This window comes from Somniosus microcephalus, chromosome 24, assembly GCF_052327205.1.
Source record: "Somniosus microcephalus isolate GS21.2 chromosome 24, FLI_Smic_1.0, whole genome shotgun sequence".
Classification (NCBI taxonomy): Eukaryota; Metazoa; Chordata; class Chondrichthyes; order Squaliformes; family Somniosidae; genus Somniosus; species Somniosus microcephalus.
This window is the reverse complement of record NC_141010.1, coordinates 8,077,946-8,101,040: the sequence shown is the minus strand read 5'-3', so window position 1 is coordinate 8,101,040 and position 23,095 is coordinate 8,077,946. Positions and strand designations below refer to the sequence as shown.

The window sequence follows — 23,095 nt, the reverse complement described above, 5'->3', positions numbered from 1 at the left end:
AAAAACCGCTCTGCAGTCTATTGTTACATTGGCAAAATTGTAATAAAAAAATAGCACAGATCATCCCCTTTGTCCTTTATCACATGTTTACATACTGCAGGCATGTGGGCATCAAGCTATATGATGAGTTACTTGAACCTGAAAGTTTCATAATAAGATCTTCATGTCCTACTTCACGTAGGTGGGCCCAGTTGCATCAGGCCTTGTGCAGGAGTTCATAACAACTCTGAGTTTATCTGCAAGTCATGGCAGAGGGCTGAGGAAAAAAATAAACCCTTCAAGGTCAAGTTACAATTCTTTCCACTTTCCTTAGCTGTTGTTTTTGCAGAATTTTAAAAGAAAAAACATTTCGAGCCATAACATTTAAGAGCTTTCACACTTAAATATTTTTTATCTATTTAAAAAAAATATATATATTATTGCCATAAAATGGTGAGCTTCCTAATTGGGATAGCAGCTTATCAGGCTGCGTATTGAAACACATTTGGGTTCTACCTTGCCTCCTTGTTTTTCCCCATTAGCCTAGAAATTACTGACTGAGATATTAGTGGACAAACATTTACCATGTTTGTACGACTCTTCTCTCTCTGCTATTTTAATAGAGGAATTAACGCATTTAAAATAAGATGATTTGCACCTCCTTTAAAATAGATGAGAGAAACGTCACACGAATGCAGCAAATGTTTGTCACTAAAATTGCAAACACTATTTCCAGGCTAATCCCAGCACAGTGGGCAGTGGCGTCGCTGGTCACTGAGGTCGAGTGCAGAAGCATCTTGTTTCAGTACTCAGCCTTGTAAACGGTAAGACAATTTTAGAAATTTTGGGGGTGGGTCTCCCCCACACCCCTTCAGAAATCAAGAAGGACAAGGTCGGTGTGGAACCATATCATGAATTATTCCTTTTAAAACAAGAATGCAGATACCGTATTTTGCCACGTTGCAGTTCTGATGCTAAAATGTAGATGTGTCACTGACCAGACTTCCTTTTCTCTTCCACCATCAAAACAAAAACCTTTCCGATTTAATAACATTTACCCCACCAACAGTAAGACCTGGTAGATAGATTTCTAGTTATTTTGTGTACTACTGTCATTCTATTCCAAGAATATACAGACAGTAATGATAGGTTACAGCAAGTATGATTCTGGGGTTATTTTTTAATTGTCTTTGTTCGTGAGCATCTAGATGATATACAAGCGATGAAATGAAATGTTTTATGGAAGAGGGAAGTAAGACTGCAATTTGGCTATTAACTTAATTGTTTTATATTTTGTGGCTTTTCCATTTGTGTTCGCAGAATAAACTGATTTTAAAAAGGAGTAATTGAACTTGTCACTAAATTGTTTATTTCATTTCTGTTTTAGTTTGTGCTAGGATGCTATCTTGTACCTGCTACCTTGATTGATTTGCTAATTTTATTTAAAAACATTCTTCTTCTTTACAGGATTTCAGGAAAGGAATGAACTGGTACTTGACAAAGTTTCAGAATAAAAATGCAGCAACAGGTAAGCACAATTTCAACTTGAATCTCAACAGATTAACTGCTAGTGGAATAGCTGTCCTAGTGCTTTTAGGAGAGGTGGGAGTTGTCCTGGTTTCCTGATCAGTTTCACCGAAAGCAGATTATCTGGTCATTCATCTGTTCGCAGAACCTGCCTGTGTGCAAATTAACAACAATAACTACTGCCATCAGTAATTGATTGTATATGATCTGCTTTAGTCTATCTGGGAGATGGGATAAGATGCTGCATAAATCATCCTTGCATCAAATGCTAACTGTTTAAATGTAGCAGTTTAGTGCTGGTCCTTGAGAGCCAGCAGCCTACTGGAGCAGATAGCGTATCCGGCCAGTAGAGTGCTTTCTTAAGCTTGTATGACACCAGATTAGTTCCCAGCGCAATGTGAATTTGCCGGCCCTCAGTGAAATAAATGGAGCTGTTCTGGAATGCAGTTGGCCTCTCCCTGTAACTGACGTCATCAGAGTGCTCCATTGGAGGCAGAGAGCCAAAATGGCTGATCATTTTGAAGTTGCAAACCAAATTTACTTTCAGAATAGTATAAAATGTTTGGAAATTACTGATATAATTTGCTATGAAACACACCTGAAGAGGCTCTTGGCAGTCTAGGTGGTATGATTCTATGTACTTCCCCCGCTGTAATACGACACACAGAGTAGCAGTTAGGATGGGACAGAAAACAACTTATGCTGAGAGTAAATAGGAAAGCTTTTAAGAAGAGCATAAGATTTGGATGATGAACTACAACAGCTCTCTCTTCCTGCACCCCCTTTAAAATGGCACAGTTTCGTTTATATTGCCTCTCCTCATTCTGCCGATGAAAATGTATCACTTCACGCTTCTCTGCGTTAAATTTCACCTGCTGTTTGTCTGCCCATTTCACCTGTCTCTGTCCTCCTGAAATCTGTTACTATCCTCCTCATTGTTTACTACATTTCCGAATTTCATGTCATCAACAAACTTTGAAATTATGGCCTGCGTACCCAAGTCCGGGTCATTAATATATATCAAATGCGGTGATTTTTTTTAATTGTCCAAAAATGTCTCTTACATGTGGCAATCGCTTCCTATTGTCACCATCTCTAAAAATTTTAATTTGCTCTGCTGTGTATTTTCACACAGTTAGAAAATAATAGATGTCTGGGAGTGATTTTAAGGCTGTAATCTAGTTGAGCTGTTTTAATTGCTATCTGAACCATGAGATTAGATTGCTGTGTTGAATCACGCCATGGTATCTTGCATTTTTTAGTAGAAAAAAAAGGTTATTCTGTTTGTGCAAATTTTAACCTGTAACATGAACAAAATACAGATTAGGAGGGGGGAAGTGAGAGTAAGTGAGTTAGTACATAGTCCTTTCACCTCTGCGATTAATTAGGTCTAGACACAGGATGAAAGCTTCCTCTCCCTGATGCGAATGAGTTTGGGCAGTCTCGACCAGTTTCTTGAGAGCTTCCAGAGTGCAAAATAACTAATGATTTAGATCTAATTTTCCAATCTCACTCTGCTCATTAAGAACACTGGCCATGTCAAACTGGTGTAGCAGGGGTGCTCTTTGAGGTTTGACTCAGTCCCGATTGTAACAAAGTAGAACGAGCTCCAGTCTTCGCTGGCCTTGCTAGGCCAAACCTAGAAGATTTTGAATACTGTGTGCTCACAATAGAAAGTGCGCCATTCCTCAACATAACGTCCATCGTTTTGACATACAAATCTCACCATAAAATTGGATATGCAATAAGGGAATAATAGATGAGATGCATCGTTTATCTTCTAGCGTTCAGTAAACTACTTAATCTCACGATCGCCCATTGTGTTTACAATGTAAAATTTCCACAAGTTGTCTTTTGTTGGTCAGGAAATAAAGGAGCAACTTTTCCACTGTGCCTCCCCCAATCTCCTTTATTTCTCTCAGTAGCTGTACGTGGTTGTAGGTTTGGGTTTTTGAATCTTGGAAGTGGTGATCCTCTGAGCTTAGCATTTGACCCTTTAATGATTTTCATTCTTTTCCTCAGAGGACCTCTGGAGCTGTTTGGAACAAGCTAGCGGAAAGCCGATTAATGCTGTGATGAGCTCATGGACAAAACAGATGGGGTTTCCTCTCATTTATGCTGAAGAAAAACAGGTCAGTTGCTAGCCCAGTCACAATCTGTGAATGTGTCCATATCTATAAGGCAGAGTGGAAATGGGTTCATAGAATCATAGAAACCTATAGCACGGAAGGAGGCCATTCTGCCCATTGTGCCTGTGCTGGCTTTTTGAAAGAGCTTAATTCAGATATATTTATCACACCATTTCTTCTTTAAGTAGACTCCTACGTTTTGAAAAACCATTAGTTGAGTTCCTTCAATGGCTTAATGTGTTTTGCGTTTTAAGCCTCTCTCCCTCTCCCTCCCCCTATCTCTCTCTTTCTGGACACTAAATTTTGGCTTCAGTGAACCTCCATTATAGGAGGGATACACTAGCTGGAGTTCCTACACCCTTTTACTCCTTTAGGTCCTCCTAGAAGTAAGTGTGTGTAGAAGCTGGGTGAAGACATGGTTTTTCTTGGCTGTGACGCCCATGTGGTTGATTAGCCCATTGTCGCTCATCGTCTAGGAATGCTTGGGGAGAAAATTAGGAAAAGTAATCAAAAATCTTTTCTTCAGCAACAAACAGGCTGCTGTTGGTGAAGCAGGAGTCCTATTAGTATCAGGCAGGGCGTCCTAACACAAAATATGGTTCGACATGCCATGCAGTTAGATTGTTTGTCGACTGATGGGGAATAGTCTGTCTTTTTTTTACATCCATCCCCACAAGTTACGGTTTTGTGGTCTGGTGAGTTATGTTAACTCTGTATTCTGTACAGGGAAACGGCCTTTCAGAGATAAACTTTGTGTGGGCTTCTTGCTCTCTCTGCCTGCTCCCTATAAAGTACCAACTTCCTTTACAGCATTTAAAAAATCTACAGCACTATTCACCATGTTCAGACTATTTTGTAGCTCTTCAGTTTCTGAATTTCACTTGAATGGATTTTTGTTTTGCAAGTTGTGACCTTTTAAAGATGGGAACCTTTTGGCAGCAAAACCTTCAGGCTTATGTATTCACTTCATGTTCTAGACATCGAGTATTGCGGTACCTAAAAATATTATAAAATATTTTTCAGCAAGGGGTAGACCGAGTGCTGAAGATTTCCCAGAAGAAATTCTGTGCCGGTGGACCGTTTAGTGGTAAGAGCAAAATAACTGAAGCAGTGTCATATTTCTTTGTAATTTAATTCTTTGAATACTGGAAAACCACTCCAAACTTTCAGAATTGGAATCTTTCTCTCTTCATAGAACTTCTGTAAAGATACTGCCTGTAGATTTCCAATGAATATCGCAAAGCAGATTTGATTATGGTACAGGAAACTTCGGTTTATCCGGAGATTAACTGTCCGGAATGCTCGATCCACTGGCAAAATTCAGGAGTCGGTTCAGTAAGTTTTTTTTCTTTTCGTTGCTTTTTTTTCACCTGTCAGGCTCTGCAAGGTCTAGCTAAAGCTGTTGCTTAGCTACAGAGACGCTTGCAAGCTACGGCCGACTGTTTAGAAGCACAGGGTTTGTTGCTAGATACGGAGCGCCGTATGTTTTAACATTAGCGCTGGTTTGTCCGGCAGTTTTGATAGATTGGCAACAGCTCGGTCCCGTCGGTGCCGGATATCACAAAGTTTCCTGTACTGTGATGCTCCGAAGGTTGCAATTCCAAAGTTCTTTTATGTCCCTAAAACTGAAAACAAATGATCTTTTTGGGTAATTTTATGCTGGGGATCTTGGAATGTTCGAGCTTGGGGAACTAAACATTTTTGCACTTCACCCTGGCATCAAGAAGTCTCGACATGGGGTATAGCAAGCATTCGATATAGTGTCAACTTCCAATCTCTCCGCCCAAACAAAAGCCATAATCCTGCTGCCCTGTCCCAACAAAGACTTTAATGCCCATCTCCCATCCTTAGCTGAAAGCACTGATTTAGCATCTACATTTGCATGAGATTGCATTTTACACACTAGCTATCCTTGTGATGTTGAAGTGAGGTTTCCAGTTTAGCACGATTTTGTACTGAATTCTGGTTAGTTTTGTGCCATATCCTAACGTGAGACTCAAAGGTGAAAGAGCAACAATGTTCTCGGTCAGTGTGCTACCCAGACTACTTTATCCTTAAATTTATCATTTTCAAAATTTTTAGCAAATATTGAAGACTTTTACAATGCTCAGTACTCTTGGACTAAAGTCTTTTTTTTAAAAAGTCATGTTTTATCCCAGTGTTAAAACACTGGCAAATCTTTGAAACCAAGCTTAGGCAAGTGTTCTTGTCATGGAAGATGACATCCCGTTTTGTTAACTGTTTTTATAGGAAAATTGACTCCCTCTAGCAATAAAGAAACCTTGCTAAGAATTGATGCATTTGAAGATGGATAACCTTCTATAATTGAGGGTAGATTTTACACCAGATTTATCTGACCTCATTGATGTGTTGCACATCATTTCCAGCAGGAAACTGAAGCCATGGAGGCCCAAGAGGTCTAAATAAGTGAGTGAAAGACACAATCTCCACAGGGAGAAGATCCAGCAGATACACCATTACAGGGGAGAATGCGAGAAATGTAACGTAGTTGGTCTATGCTAAGTTAGCCATCTCGGCTGGGGTGACAATATGGGTGCAACAGTTGTCCTGAAATTAAGTGAAGAATTGGACAGGTTTCCCCACATACGATTGGTATTCAGCAGCTTTGCACATGTGGATGTTGGGAGAGGACAGAATTGGACTCTGCTGGGTGAATAGCCGGCTGACATTTGTACTCTAGGTTCAGACATGAAAAATTACCACTTGGGTGAGACGGTCGCTGCCTGAGCTCATGGAGCCATAGCCAGCAGGAGTAAGTGTCTTCAGGAAGAAAATGGGGGTCGGGCGGCGGGGGGACATATTGTGAAGGCACTGGATTTGCTACTTGTGTTCAGTTCCCCTTTGGAAAACTTGGACTAATAGGGCAAGTCAGAAATACCACTAACAGCGCTGCAGTGTTACTTTTGCCTTACCGATCATGGTATAAACCAGCAGGCTATCTTATTTAAAGCTACATAAAAGTGCAGAATTCTCCACTTATTTCCAGCCCCAGTAGAAGGTGGTTCTGATTTTTCCATTTCTCTTCACCCATCAGATAGTAGCTTTTACAGGAATTAACTTCTGTGCTTCACCTGCATAGTGACACTATGCTTGCGAGTCACCTGCTTTGTGCATAAGCATTAGTGAGTGTTCAATATCTTCAAAATTGACGATTAAGATTTCTGTTTTCTCTTCCTTTCACTCTTAGTACGTCATTCTGTGTTCCTTAAATAGGCAGAGTATCATGGCGGCTCGCAGACTGGACATTAATTCACAGGTGTAGTCTGAGGCAACCTCCCTTCTGGATTTTCCTCCCTTCCCAAACTCCCAACTCTTCCATAGCTTTAATTCGGTGTTTCCCCAATCACCTAGCCAAATTTCGGAGTTCATCCATGTAATTAAGGAGTACCAACGTACAGTCTATCATGCCAAGTTACCTCATAGAACACTCTAACAAGATTGCCCTGGTTTTTTGACATACATTTCATGTTGTAGTTTAGTTTGTCAACTGTTAAATCCGTGAATCTTAAGGTATGGTGTTCTTCAATAAATAGACGGAGACTGCAGATTAACAATCAACAGGTGTTTACTGGATGAGGGTAGTCTAAAAAACTAACAGTACAGATCCCTACTCAGGGTTTATATACAGGTGTGGTCACTGCCGGTACTACAGTATACAGGAGCTGTAAAAGTAGTTCTCCTCTTAAAGGTACATACACTACAATTCCTCCCCTTTTAGATTAACAGTACCATAACATTCAATTAACAGTTAACACTTTTAGCATGCACATTAACTGAAATAGTCCATTTATAGATTCAGTCTTTGAGGCGGCTTCCTGATCCTTTCTGGATAGCGCCTTTCCTGAGTGTCTTGCTCTTGGTGCAGAGGCGATTCTGGCCCCCTGTCGTCGGTTAGTTCATCAGCTTCCGATGCTACTGTTTCAGGGGTAGATGCTACCGGTATGTCGGGTTCATCACCAGGTACGCGAGACATGGGGTTGACTCGTTCCTGTGACGCTAAGATCTGGTCAACATGGCGTCTCACAATGTTCTCCCCAACATCCCGTGTGTACATTAGTGGCCCCTGCCGTGTACATTAGTGGCCCCTGCCGTGTGCATATCGTTCCTGGTTGCCATTTCTCTGTTCGGTAGTCGCGGGCCAAGACTGGTTGTCCTACATTGAAGCTCCTTGTCGGCTTCTCATTGATGTGCTGGAATTGCTTATTCTCAACATTTCTTCGTACATTTGGTCTGAGCAAATCCAGACGAGATCTCAACCTTCGGTTAAAGAACATCATGGCCGGGGTCTGGTTGGTAACTGCATGTGTCGCATTTCTGTAGGCTAACAGGAAATTGTCCACCTTATGCTGCAGTGGAATGTCGTCATCGCACATGGCCCTTACGGCCTTTTTAAAGGTTTGTACGAACCTCTCAGCCAATCCATTTGTGGCTGGATGATACGGGGCGGATGTGTAATGCCTTACCCCATTCCTTCTCATAAATTTCCGAAACTCTTCGGCCACAAACTGTGGTCCGTTATCAGAGCAAATCTGCTCTGGCAAGCCGTTCCTGGCAAATATGGTCCGTAGGACTGCAATCGTTTTCTCCGTAGTGGTGGAGGACATTTTGATCACCTCAGGCCATTTCGAGTGTACATCCACTGCTATTAAGAACATTGAGTCCATGAATGGACCAGCAAAATCAATATGCACCTGTTGCCATGGAGAGGAGGGCCACTCCCATGGGTGTAGAGGGGCATGTGGTGGTGCATTTTGGACCTTCTGGCACCCTGAGCAGCTCTTGGTTAAGTCCTCGATTTATTGATCGATCCCCGGCCACCACACATAAGCCCTAGCAAGGCTTTTCATTTTCACCCCTCCCAGATGGCCTTCGTGAAGCTCATTGAGCACTCTCTCCCTTAACTTGGGTGGAATTGCCACTCGGGATCCACACATCAATGTCCCCTGGCATACTGACAGCTGTTCTCTTCTGGATGAGAATGCTGGCAACAGTGAGTCGCCATGTGTTGGCCATCCCTTCACCGTCAAATCATATACCTGAGACAGTGTCGGATCATTGCGGGTCTCCTTCTCTATATCCGTGTTAGTTACTGGCAAGAGTTCAATTATGGTTGAATAAAATATTTCGACAGGGTCCACTGCTGGTACTTCCTCCGCAGTAGGCAGTGGCAGGCGTGATAGCCCATCAGCGTTTCCATGCTGTTTCGTGCCCTTATACTCTATTTCATATTGGTTCGCCCCTAGAAAAAGGGACCATCTTTGTAGCCGTTGCGCAGTCATCACCGGAACGCCCTTCTTTGGATTAAAGATGGAGACAAGTGGTTGGTGGTCAGTCAGCAAGGTGAACTTCTGCCCGTGCAGATAGTGGTTGAACTTTCTCACTCCCCACACTAGGCTGAGGGCCTCCCTGTCAATCTGGGCGTAGTTGCGCTCGGCTGAGGTTATTGACCGAGACGCAAAGGCTACTGGCCTCTCCAACCCATCTGGGAATTTGTGCGACAGCACTGCTCCAATACCATAGGGTGATGCATCACACGCCAACCGAATTGGTAGTGCTGGGTTGAAATGAGCCAACACCTCTTTTGATGCGATCAAATCTTTGCACTTCTGGAAAACTCGTTGACATTCGTCATTCTACTTCCATGGCACCCCCATTTGCAGTAGGGTGTTCAGTGGGTGTAATGTAGACAAATTTGGTAAGAACTTATGGTAGTAGTTCACCAGCCCGAGGAACGACTTCAGTTGTGACACATTTTCCGGTGCTGGAGCCTTGACTACTGCCTCAATCTTTTCAGGGGACTTATGTAACCCCTCTTCATCAATAACGTGGCCACAATACGAGATCTGCTTCTGGAAAAACTCGCATTTGTGGCGATTAGCTCGTAGCCCATATTCCTTCAATCTAGTGAGCACCTGCTCCGGGTTGGCGAGGTGATCACTGTCATTTTCGCCCGTTACCAGGATGTCGTCCAAATAACACTGGGTCCCTGGAATCCCTTGCAGGACTTGATCCATTGCCCTTTGCCAAATAGCCGGAGCTGATGCTACCCCGAACACCAGCCGGTTGTATTGGTAGAGACCTTTCTGAGTGTTGATCGTGAGGTATTGTTTCGAGGCTTCTTCTACCTCCATTTGCAGGTACGCCTGGGCCAGATCAATCTTAGTGAAGCGTTTTCCTCCAGATAGCGAGGCGAAAATATCTTCAATCCGCGGAAGCGGATATTTTACCGTGTGAAGGACTGGGTTCACTGTCACCTTAAAGTCCCCACAGATGCGAACCTTCTTTGGTTCCCCAGGCGTATTACTCAACGACCTCTTCATTACAGGAACGATGGGTGTAGCCCACTCGCTCCAGTCCACTTTGGACAGTACTCCTGAACGTTCCAAACCTTCCAGCTCTGCTTCGACGGCTGGGCAGATCGCATAAGGCCTTAAAAAAAAAAAAAAAAAAAAAAAAAAAAACTGGGCTTGCATTTTCCTCTATTTTGATCGTCGCAGTTATGCCTTTTAGTGTTCCGAGTCCCTCCTGGAACACTTCTTGTGCGTCAGTTAGCATTTTTGACAGTCGTCCAGGTGTGATGTCGTCATCCTTTTTGGCCTCTACCGTCAGTGCCTGTATAGAATGCCAATCTAACTGTATCTTCCGGATCCATTCACGTCCTAGTAGTGGTGGTCCTCCATCTGGCAATACATATAGGTCCATTTTTGGTGTTTCCTTACCGTTGTATATCACGTTCACCCTTATTTTTCCTTTGGGGTAGGCTTTTTGCCCCGTGTATGTCTTCAAGACAATCTCTATCTCTCAAGGGTATATGTGAGAATAGCCGCTTGTAGCCCCTTCGGTTTATGACTGTTAGGGCTGATCCTGTGTCCAATTCCATTTTCACTTGGGCTCTGTCTATCTTGAGCGTGACCCAGATAGTTTGGTGATCCTCCATTTTGATTACATTATGTAGTTTCAGACAACCCAGCTCCTTGCTTCCGGAGTCTGTATCACTTTTCTGTTCGTCTGAACTACTCTCCGTCACCTTATGTACCTTTTTGTACTTCTCCTGTGGAGATTTCTGGCTGCTGGTTTTCTTTCCCGACCTGCAGACTCTTGCTATGTGTCCTGCTTTTCCACACTGCACACTTGGTCCTTGAACCAACAATCCTTCTGGTCGTGTGTTGTTCTGCCGCAGCGATAACACTTCACTGCTCCATATGACATTTCATTGGTGCCATATTCTTGCGGTCTCCATTGTATCTCTGCAGAGCCCCGTGCGGCTGCTTCATGTGATACTGCCATGCTGAAAGCCTTGTCCAGCGTAAGATCCTTTTCTGATAGAAGCCGTTTCTGGGTTCCTTCACTTTGAAGCCCACACACAAACTTGTCCCTTAACGTATCTGCTAGTCCCATTCCAAACTGGCAGTGTTTCGATAGCTTGCACAGTTCCGTTAAATACTCAGCATTACTTTCATCTTTATGCTGGTTCCTTTTGTGAAACTTAAATCTTTCTGCTATCAGCAGCGGTGTGGGGTTTAAGTGGTCCTGTAGGATTGCCACTATGCTTTCGAAATCCTTATCCACTGGCTTCTCTGGGGTTACTAGGTTTCGCAGTAAGCCATACATTTTTGCACCCATGGAATTCAACAAAACCAGTGCTTTCCTGGCATCTGGCACTTCATTCGCCTTGCAGTACACCTCAATGCGTTCCACATATGTCGCCCTATCTTCAACTGCATTGTCAAACGCTGTGACACTGCCACTCTTCGGCATCCCTGGGTGTGGTTAGACTGGCTAAAATGGCATCTCCCGCGCTCTCCCTTCTTCTCCGCTGGCTCAAAATGGCGTCTCCTGCGCTTTCCTTTCTTCCCGCGCTTTCCTTTCTTCCCGCGCTCGCCCTTCTTCTCCGCTGCGGCTTCAAAAATGCCGCCTCCTGCGCTCTCCCTTCTTCTCCGCGGCTCAAATGGCGTCTCCCGCGCTTCCTTTCTTCCCCCGCGGACGCTGCTCAGCCCTTGAGCCCTGGCTGCACTCTGCGCCTCTCTCGTTGCCGCCGCTCGGTCCTGAACCCCGGCTGTGCTTTACCCTCTCTCTCTCTTTTTGTTTTCCGTCGACGCCGCTCGGTCTTCAACCCCCGGCTGCGCCCTGTGCGCTTTACCCTCTCTCTTACCCCGTTGACGCTGCTCGGCCTTTTCTGTGCCGTCGGTCAGCTCCAGCCGCCGCTGTCCGGGAAGGGTCTGCGCTGTACCTGTTGCCAGCCTGTTGCTGGATCGTCGTGGCTGGAGACCCAAGCCCAGCTCTCAACAGCCTCCCCTGCGATGATCACTCTCTGCCGGATGACTGGGCGGTTGCTCGTGGTCGACGCCCGTGCTTCTGGCCTCGACTTTCTTCCACTGTCCTCCAGGAGCGAATCCCTGGGAGGAAATGCAGAGTTGCAGGTAGGTTCGAATCGACCTCGTCGCCACTGTTAAATCCGTGAATCTTAAGGTATGGTGTTCTTCAATAAATAGACGGAGACTGCAGATTAACAATCAACAGGTGTTTACTGGATGAGGGTAGTCTAAAAAACTAACAGTACATATCCCTACTCAGGGTTTATACACAGGTGTGGTCACTGCCGGTACTACAGTATACAGGAGCTGTAAAAGTAGTTCTCCTCTTAAAGGTACATACACTACATCAACATTTGTATTTATTTATTTTACATGAACTTGAGTTTTACCTTTGGTGAGATTTGTCTCCTTGGAAGCCAATGGTGGCCATTTTCATCAGTCTCTGCTATTAAAACATAAATTATATTTATTACATTTTAGCAAACGTTTGAAGAAAAAAATACAATGTCCGACCAGACCAGTCTAGTCCCACTAACACCAGTTCAAGACGATTTGTTTACATTAAATGGTTTCAGTACCGTCTCTCTCTTTCACAAAAGAGGAGATCTGCGTCCTCTTGTAATTTGGACACCATTCCAGATACTATTTCTCAATGCCAACATAAAAGTCCATTTCCACAGGCCAGCCCTCACTCCCTCTGAACTAAAATGCACAGCAATGTGCGACAGCAGGCCACAGGGTGTGGTGTGTGTATAACTGAGTGGCTTGCTAGACAACTTCAGTGGGTATTAAAAGTCGATATTGTTAGACTGGAGTCCCATGTAGGCCAGACCCTTGGGAGGGTGGCAGGTTCCCTTCGCTGAAGGACATCAGTGAACGAGATGGGCTTTTGTGACAATTCAATGAATGGGGGAGGGCACCAGTAAATGGGCTCTTTTTAGAAAAGAGGACAGATGACAGAGGTCTAAAATGATGAAGGGGGTTGATCGGGTAAATGTAGAGATGTTTCCACTTGTAGGCGAGTCTAATCACTAATAAATCCAGTAAGGAATTCAGGGAGAACTTTTTTTATCCAGAGAGTGGTGAGTATGTGGAACTCTCTGCCACATGGAGTGTTTGAAGCCAATAACATAGATGCATTTTTGGGGAAGCTCGATAAGTACATGAGGGAGAAAGGAATAGAAGGATATGCTGATGGGGTGAGATGAAGATGGGAGGATGCTCGTGTGGTGTGTAAACACCGGCACAGACCTGTTTCTGTACTGTAAAGTTCTATGTATTAGCTTTCGTGGTCATTTTTCTAGTGAATTCAGTTACCCAACTTGCCCTGGTGGGATTTATACCCAGATTTCAGGGTTGCGAGTTCAGTACCTTAACCACCACCCTAACTATTTTAGTAGCAAAATACTGCAGATGCTAGAAATCTGAAATAACAACAGAAAATGCTGGAAACACTCAGCAGGCTTTGCGGAACATCTCCGTTCAGTCCGTTAGGGTCACCCCGAGCTTCCGGTCGCTTATCACTTTAATTCTCCACTCCACTCCCACTCTGACCCCTCTGTCCTCGGCCTCTTACACTGTTCCAATGAAGCTCAACGTAAGCTCGAGGAACAGCACCTCATCTTTCGATTAGACACTTTACAGCCTTCTGGACTCAACATTGAGTTCAACAATTTCAGACTATAACCCCCCCCCCTATTTTTTCAGGTGGCAGCTGTTGATGATTCTGCCATCCCCATTTGCAACATTTAATCTCTTCTGACTTCCATCCTAGCACAGACCCTCCCTTTTGTTCCTTCCTTCCCCCTCCCCTTTCCCTGCCCCTACACTTGCTTAAAACCTGTTACATCTCCAACTTTTTCCAGTTCTGACGAAGGGTCACAGACCTGAAACGTTAACTCTGTTTCTCTCTCCACGGATGCTGCCTGACCCTAACTATTTCTATCACCTGGGACTTAGCAAGTGCTACATAACACATGCCTTTGCTCAAACAGTCTGTCTTGATATAGGGTCTGCCTACAGGCAGTCGACAGACAGACAGATCTTTTCCTTATGGGAGGAGTGAACCACTATTCTACACCTTCCTCCTTACAAACACAACGTAGCTGCTCGCCCTAGAAACCAGATACAGCAGACAATGAAAAAATTATTACTGTACAATGTTAGGAAGCTACAAATTGCTATTCTAGAAAGAGATTTCTATGATCTTAACTCAGATGGATCCTTGGGTCTATCACCTAGACCTCCACAGGAAAAAAAGTATTGAGGGTCCCTCAATGGGATAAAGGCACCCAATGGTGTAATACTGAATCATACAGACCGGAACAATAAACCAACAACTTGCCTTTATATAGTAAAACATCCCAAGACGCTTTACAGGAGCGTAATCCAACAATAATTGACACCAAGCCAAACAAGGAGACATTAGGAAAGGTGATCAAAAGCTTGGTAAAAGAAGTAGGTTTTAAGGAATGTCAGAGGCGCGAGAGGCAGAGAGGTTTAGGGAGGGAATTCTAGAGCTTAGGACCCAGACAGATGTAGGCACAGAGGATTTTGGATTGGAAGCTAAGCTTAGTGTCCGATGGGTCACCGAGGCTGTGAACAGTGGTTCAGATCAAACAGTGGCCAGCAAAGGTTTGGAGTTGGTGGCTAGGGAACAGTTTGTGGCGAGGTTCGAAGACGATGGCTTTGGTCTTCCCAATGTTTAATTGGAGGCAATTTCCAGGACTGGATTTTGGACGAGCAGTCTGACAATTCCGAGGTGGTGGCTGAGGTAGAGCTGGGTGCCATCAGCGTACATGTGGAATCTGTTGTCTTCAGATGATGTCACCGAGGGGCAGCATTTAAATTAAAAATAGGAGGACCCGAGGATATATCCTTTGGGGACTTTGTTATTCATTGATGGGATGTGGGCGTCGCTGGCTAGGCCTGCATTTAGTGCCCATCCCTAATTGCCCTTGAGAAGATGGTGGTGAGCCGCCTTCTTGAACCGCTGCAGTCCATATGGTGTAGGTACACCCACAATGCTGTTCCAGCGGTAACCGTGCGGGTGGGCGGGAAGAGAAGCCATTGTTGGAGATTCTCTGGCTACAACTGGATAGGTAAGAGTGGAACCAGGCGAGGGCAGTCCCACTCAGCTGGACAATGGAGGAGAAGCATTGGAGGAGGTTAGTGTGGTCAACCATGCCCCATTTCTGGTCTCTGCTGAGTCAGATGATCTCTGGTGAAGCATTCGGAGAGGCATGACAATAGGTCATGTTGTCCTTGCGCAAGGAAGGGAAAGAACTTAAAACATTTCGGTCTATGATCACTGCCCAGTGGATCAGCACAGTATTGGACTTTGCCTTGATTCTTCCTGTAGTCAAATAGTCTGCTGGCTCTCACTGTCTGTCTGGACTTGCAGATAATGATTGGCCTTTTGGGTGAGGTACTAGACAGCAACCAACACCTATGGAATTATCTTGCAACATGATTCAGTCTCCAGGAGGATGAGAGAAAATTGGAAGGGGGTAAAATGGATGTACCGTTCTTATCTGTAAGATTTTCTCTTTTTAAATTGATGAGAGTGTTAGAAAATAAACATTTCACCAAGTTTCACCCATGTAGGTGAGTTATTTTGGCTACTAATTGATCTGATACAAAAAGATGTGCGTCACATTTTGGCAATCCGTGGCCTTTAAAACTTTTTCCTTAAGCGATGAGTTAATTTGTGCTAAACCATCTTGCTATACACGACTGACATTGTTTAATTTACACTCTTGACAAATAAAGAGAAGAATAAAAGTTTGTTTTTATTAACTCCCGATTTTAAGTTTACACCCTGACTGAGAGTAGGCAGATGACCTACTTACTGGCACTCTGCCAGTCATTCAGGAGATCCGAATTCTGGTTCTGGCACCACCTAGCATAGACCGAGGATTGATGGAGGGCGTGCCTGATCTGTATGCCTCAGTGCCTCTCAAAAACATTTGGCAGAGAACAGGAGCTCCAAAGGGTTATTAGGTTGAATCTTCATCTTACTATTGTGATGGGGCACCCGAAGGTTGCGAATCCTATGATGGCTATTTTTAAATGTGCAATTTTAATTCTTAATTCAAAATCATAAGTTGCATGTAAAGTATAGCTGACCTGAACGTTCAAGAGAGTTTTGCTTTATGTATCAGTCTTCGGTTGTAGTTAGAAGTCCCTCTCTCAATAAGCTGGTTAAGTATTGTAGCAGATTGAATGTGTTTTTAAGCAGTACCCCTTTGTGCTCTGCCCCTGTCCTTCAGAACTTAACTGACTGGTCAGAAAATGCTGGAAATCCACAGGTGGTCAGTCAGACAGATAAATGTTTCAGGTTGGTCCCCTTCATCAGAGTTGGTCCCACCCAAAATCTTTCAGATGAGTAACCTGCCTTGGATATCAAGCACATTTCTATTTTAGTTCAGATTTCTAACATGCAGGTGCTTTCTTTTTATCTGTATTGGTTAACTTATCAACCACTTCCCAGCATGTAAATGTTCTAAGTACAGTAATTGCTATTGTCTGTGAAATCATGATCATTCAAAAAAACATTTTTCTCTCAGATCTTTAATTTTCTTGTATCAATAAAATATCACCTGAAGAAACACCATTACAAACCTATACAGTTACAGTGACATGACACAGCCTGGGAACGAGTCATTCCCGCTCCCTTAGGATTGGAGCTGGATGTGAGTCATAGATTTGGAGGAGGAATTAAGAGATCCTTTCTAGGGACCTAACTTGATGGACATACTCGTTGAGTAAGACTACTGAAGTGACTCTTCGTGTCTTTACAAAAAAAATTAATGATCCCGTTCAAATGGACCAAATTAATACCTTGTTTATGTGGGAGAACTGTTGCACTGAATTTTCTCTTTGAAGGGAGGTATAGAGGGATGAAGAAAAGGAAGGGAATTAAAATGGATAAGATTCAAATTGATTTTCAATATTTACAATCCCTTCATTGGTCTTTTTGAAAAGGTTTAAAGGATCGGTAGCATGTTTATCATTCAATAATACTCATCTGTCACAAACCGTCGGCATGGAGAGTGGAGCCCAGCAAGGTCAACTCTTAAGATCTGTTTAAAATCTATATTTCTATTTTTTTTAATCCAATTTTCTTCCCTTTCTCTCTTCCTCTCCTGACGGCACTAACTCATGCTGGGGTAGAGCTCCAAGGGGTACTAACTGGTGTCAAGTACCTCACCCAAGTGACCATTCTTTGTGTGTGGCTCCAGCAAGTGAGGGGCATTTATGGCCAAGCCTCTCCTAACCAGATATCCATACATGCCTGCCTTCTATTGGATGGTGATCAGGAGTGTGGAAACTCTAAACAGTTTTCCCCCTTCCCTATTCCTGGGACTCTGAGACCAAATTGTAGCAGACCAACCGCTATCCTTGCTGATATCAGCAAACTCCGCGCAGGCCAATGTTCAAATTTGGATCTTCCTGGTGTGTAGGACTCGGTTCCACACCGGGCAAAGTATTTACCCTCTGAGCTGTCTGGGAGCTTTGTTTCATTTCTTTTAAGTGATATATTCTATTTCCATTGAGGTCATTTCTGCCCTTTGAGGGGAAAATGGAGTCAATCTTCTCAGGGCTCTACTACTTAAATCCATTCATGTATAAGTACACCTCTCCTGTGTTTCCCAGGTAGTGACTGTCCTCACTGGATGGTCCCTATTAGTATCTGCACCAGTGAAGATGTAAGCTGTGATAATATGAAGGTGTTACTGGACCAGCCAGAGATGACTATCACTGTGAAGAATGTGAAACCGGACCAATGGATAAAGGTAGGTCACCAGAGAGCTTCAGAAGTAGTTTAGGGTATGTATTCTTTTCTACCTTTCCGATAAATAGACTCTTTCTCTACCCTCTTTAGGTCCTTGCAAAAGGGCAGGCAGGCCTCTGCCCCTCGGCCTCTGCCAACATTGCTCTTCAATGAACTGCTAGGTGCTCAAGAGAAGCCCAAGTGACTAACCTAATGCCTTGTCTCCATCTTTTCGTGCCTGACTTCCACTCTTGTGTTATTACTTGAAGACATTCTGATAAGATCAGGAATTCTGTGTGCAAAAATGATTCTTTGGTGCAGTGCATCTGAGTCCCAGTGTGCTGCTCCATGGAGTTTGTATCGCCGATCGTCAACAAACTATCTGTTTGCTCTCATCTTTTATGTTTTGAGAAACATGCTGAATGGAGACCTGGCACTCGAGAGAGGAGGCGATCATTGTAGCCTGGATTTTCACATCTCCAAGTGTTGGTTTCATAGCAGCTTTGGTCTGGACAAGTGTGCGGTCCAGTGTTACCCAGGGAAGGGCAAGTAGAGAAATTGCATTCAAAAACGGAGCTTTCAGCATTTTGTTTTTTTCCTTCTATCACTTAATTTAACAAAAAAAAGTACAAGTCATACCAACTGGGATTCCAATTCTGGCCTCTTGAATTGGGGCCTCATCTCCATTTTTTATTGTGAAAATATCCTCCTGCCATAAATCACAGTGCAGGATTGGAGTGTGTCTAAAAAGTATGTCAGCCATACATGTACAGTTCTCCTTGTTGTAGGTTGTGCTTCAACAGTTGAACAAGAAGTAAAAAATGAGGAACTAAAAATCCTAGAAATCTGGAATGAAAACAGAAAATGCTGGAAAGAGACAGCAGGCCAGTCGGCATCTGGAAAGAGAAAAGATATAGGTGAACTTTTTGGGTGTGCACCCTTCCTCGGACAGTCTTGTGAAGGGTACATTCCTGGAATGTCATATTTCAACCCGTCTTTTCTCTTTACAGATGCTGTCCCACTGTGAATGTCCAGCTTTTTCTGTTCTTAAATTACAGTTGGAACAAGATTTTGCCTCGTCTCCTGCACGACAAATTCCTAGTGTGGATTGAGCTAGTTAAGGAGCTGTGAGTTGAGGAGACTACGTGCTCCTCACAGGGAACGGGAGGAAAGGCTGGTTTATTCTCAACCATTCTGTAGCAGAGTCTCTTGGAGTTGCACCAGTGTAGGAACAGCTGATTGCAGAGCCCAGTTACCTGGGTGTCAACTAACTGTTAACTTTCTTAGCCAGGAAATTGTACGTAATCTTCAAAAATCTGAAGGGGGGAGCAAATGAAACAAAAAGGGGAAGAAATTCCACTGACGGATGAGTTGCACTACAGTGCTTAAAATGGACATTAAGTACAGACTTCCCCACTGGCTTTGATTGTGGACTCCCAAGTGTTGCTTATTTTAGACTTTGTAAATTCAGTAATTGACCTTCACATTCACAACACTTTCTACACTTGTGTTCTTCATGCAGCTTTGTAGTTTGCTTCCTTTGCTGCATCTTAAACTTATCCTGCAAAATGATAAAACATGAAAGGATAGTTTTACATTCATTTACATCAAATAATTTTTGGATTGTAATACTGCTAATCTAGAATGTAAATCTCTGACTCTCCCACTGTTTGTGTGCGCCTCTTTCTTTCTGTGTATGTGTGTGTATCTATCTGTGTGGCTGTCTGTGTCTTTCTTTCTCTGTCGCTCGCTCTGTTTCTTTCGCTCTACCCCTCCCTCTTGTACTCTGTCTCTCCCTGTGTCTTCCCCTTCCGTGTTTGTGTCTGTCTTTCTTTCTGTGCGTGCGTGACTGTCTTTTCGTCTGTCTCTCCGACCCGGTGTTTCTCTCGCTCTGTCACTGCGCCTCGCGCTCTGTCCATGTGTCTTCCCCCTCTGTGTATGTGTCTGTCTGTATTTCTCTCTCTGTCTCTGTCCCTATTTCTGTCTGTCTGTCTCTCTCTCACATGACATCAGTCTATGTTTCTCTCTTCCCCATCCCTGTCTGTCTGTCTCTATCTCCCTGTGTGTGTGTGTGTCTTTCTCTATTGTGTTCTCTCTCTCTCTGATATATCTGAGAACACAAAGCTTAATCTGTTCTTGAAGAAACCAAGTAAATAAACAGATGGTGCTCTTTTCTCTAAATCTCATCAAATGGCTCTGCAGCTACTGCCAAATGGATTAAGAAAAATCTCTACAGCTTAAACACGCTTCATATCCTAAAAGTCAGTCAATTTTTTTATGTCCATGTATTTAAGGCTACTTTGCTTCACATGTTTGGTGACGGCCATAATATGCAATTTACTTGGATGAAATTTGGTGAAATGTCAAATAGACTTGGTAATACTCACATTTGAGAGAAGGATCGCAGTAATGGTATTCGTTGCCTCACTGGTATAATGAAGTTTTTATATATTTATGTTGGCAAGAGAAGTGACCTTTTAGGACATTTATTTTAGCATTGGGCAGTGATCCATCACAACACTTAATCATTTGGCTATTGGTAATCCAGAGACATCAGTCTTAAAAACCACCTGTGTTGGAGACCATCAGTTCACATCCGTTCTTGTCATAAATTTAGGTTTGAATGTATTGTCAGATCACCCGTCTTGAAACACCACTTAAACCCAGTCCCAGTTGTGGCTGTTGAAAGTCTGGCGACAGTAAAAAATCACATTTTTATGGTACATTTGGTACTGTTTGAACTATAAACAGGGGAGTAGGGAGCAACTAATTACATTGATAATTCTGAGCTTCTGTGCACATTTTATAGTGAGGGTAACACCCAAGTAGTGGAACTCCTGTAGCACCAGATTCCTCTGTTTTCTCTCCAGTACCCCTTTCATTGTTCAGATTCAGTTGATCAGTCTGACATCTGCAGTCTGCTTTTCCAGCGCATAAAACTGCCTTGCTTATACTTGGGGGAAAATGTCTTCCTTTTATCCTGACTGCTCTTGCCCTTCCTAGAACCAGCTCACCCTCCAGCACAATGACCTGCTCCTTGTTTACATTGTTCACTGCTGCACTAATCTGCATTTGCAGATGAATTTATGCCTATTGCTACCCAAATAATGCATACTTGTGCATGAATCTGTAGTCCATTATTAGGAAACCTGTCCAATCTGGAATAAAAATCATTAATAAATTCCTTAAGAACCTCACCTGCACAAGCAGTGTGCACGATTCAGGTGTTTGTACTCTCCACCCATTTTCTCCTCTGATTACTCTGACCCTAACTGAGGTGGCTCCAGGAGACATGGTTTGCACCGCTTAGTTTCCAAAATGGCTGCTGCACTAGTCCAGATTTACAGATGAATCTGAGCCTATTGTAGACCAAGCAATGCATGAATTATCCACTAATCAGTTAAACCTGACAATTTATAAGTCATGTGTGTAAACTGGGAGAGTGAAGGAAGCAGGTGGCTCGAAAAGGATTACTGCATTGTTGATGGTTCTGACCTTGATGGCCATCTGATCTGTTAAGAATCTGGTAATACCTGTGCCTCTGTTTAAAGGGTGGGGGTACAATGGAACCATTCAATTCATACTGCCTTGGTAATGCAGTGTTGTGTTTTTAAATTTTGATGTAGATGAGTCTTTGGAACCAACCTTTAGGGTCAGACTTTCCCCTTCCCCGTTGACACTGTGATTAAAGTGAAGCAACTGTATGTATGTGAAATTCCTGATGCAAAAAAGTTATTTTCCCCCTTTCCACATGAGGGTAGCAATCCCTCTCCTGGGGGGGGGCCACAGTCACGTTCATGCTACAGCTGAAGGCTGGTAGGCAGGCACCCGCTTTGTGGTTTGTGCCATTGATGCTCTGAGCCTGGCACTGGAAGGTGCACAGAACAATCTGCAGCGGTTTTCATCCGGTCTCTCTCGGGAGTGCCTGGGCTGCGCTCATCAGTTCCCCACAGCTGTATTGTTGGGATCAGGAACTAGGCAGAACCATACCTCCCTCAGAGCCGTTTCTAAGTTGATTAATGGGACAGGTAAAGTAGCATCAAACTGCAGAGGTGGTGCTATTAAACTGGTAACATTTTTAGAGCAATAGGGGTTAACCGAGTTGTTTCATTGCAGCTTTTAGTGCAGTATTAGTGATTTGATTGGGTTGATGTTAGCAAGAAAATAATCTTTAACAGTGCATACATTTGCTAGGATTCTACTTTACTAGCCCAGGTAACTGTAAGGTAAACCTATCCAATGCACTGCACTACCTGCTTCGAAGAGCAAGGGGGAATGGATGTTCTGGACAAGTAAATATATGTACATTGCAAGCTCTATGCGAATGTACACGAATCATTCTCTTTGTGCTTTCCTTTTGTTTAAACTTTAGTTGAACCCAGGAACAGTGGGATTCTGCCGCATTCAGTATAGTCCAACAATGCTCGAGAGTTTACTACCCAGTGTCCGGAACCTTGCACTCCCTCCTGTAGATCGCCTAGGGCTTCAGAATGACTTGTTTTCACTGGTAAGTGGGGAGGGACTGGGGAAATGTCCAAGTACAAAATGTTGCTCATGTTCTTGAAAATGTGTGCGAATCCGAGCTACAGGAGACTTCTGCAGCACAATTTGAAAGACTTCTGCAGCACCACAATTCTCTTTGCAGCAGCCCAAATGCAATTAATTTTCTTTAAATAAAACAGAACTACACTGTTCGCAACCTTGGTGTCATATTTGACCCTGAAATGAGCTTCTGACCACATCCGCAGCATAACAAAGACCGCCTACTTGCACCTCCGTAACATCGCCCGTCTCCGCCCTTGCTTCAGCTCATTCGCTGCTGAAACCCTCATCCATACCTTTGTTACCTTCAGACTTGACTATTCCAACGCACTCCTGGCCGGCCTCCCACATTCCGCCCTATGTAAACTTGAGGTCATCCAAAACTCGGCTGCCCATGTCCTAACCCGCACCAAGTCCCATTTGCCCATCACCCCCTGTGCTCGCTGACCTACATTGGCTCCCGGTTAAGCAGCACCTCAATTTCAAAATTCTCATCCTTGTTTTCAAATCCCTCTATGGCCTCACCCCTCCCTATCTCTGTAATCTCCTTCAGCTCCCCCCCCCCAAGAGATATCCGCGCTCCCCTAATTCTGCCCTCTTGAACATCCCTGATTATAATCGCTCAACCTTTGGTGGTTGTGCCTTCTGTTGCCTTGGCCCTAAGCTCTGGAATTCCCTCCTTAAACCTCTCTGCCTCACTACCTCTCTTTCCTCCTTTTAAGACGCTCCTTAAAACCTACCTCTGACCAAGCTTTTGGTCACCTGCCCTAATTTCTCCTTATGTGGATCGGTGTCAAATTTGTTGT

At 43.7% G+C, this 23,095-nt stretch overlaps 1 protein-coding gene across 4 annotated transcripts in view; it reads left to right on the top strand.

Moving 5' to 3' along the window:
* npepps (aminopeptidase puromycin sensitive) overlaps positions 1-23,095 on the top strand; it is a 233,434-nt gene that overhangs the window by 143,165 nt on the left and 67,174 nt on the right. For all 4 annotated transcript variants that reach the window (XR_015073437.1, XM_085966184.1, XM_085966187.1 and 1 more), the window contains exons 12-16: positions 1,447-1,507; positions 3,529-3,638; positions 4,659-4,722; positions 17,630-17,769; positions 22,120-22,254. Coding sequence is in view for 3 of the 4 variants with exons in the window: in XM_085966184.1 (XP_085822310.1) it covers positions 1,447-1,507; positions 3,529-3,638; positions 4,659-4,722; positions 17,630-17,769; positions 22,120-22,254 (510 nt within the window). In the remaining variant the exon portion in view is untranslated. The remainder of the gene's footprint in view (positions 1-1,446; positions 1,508-3,528; positions 3,639-4,658; positions 4,723-17,629; positions 17,770-22,119; positions 22,255-23,095) is intronic.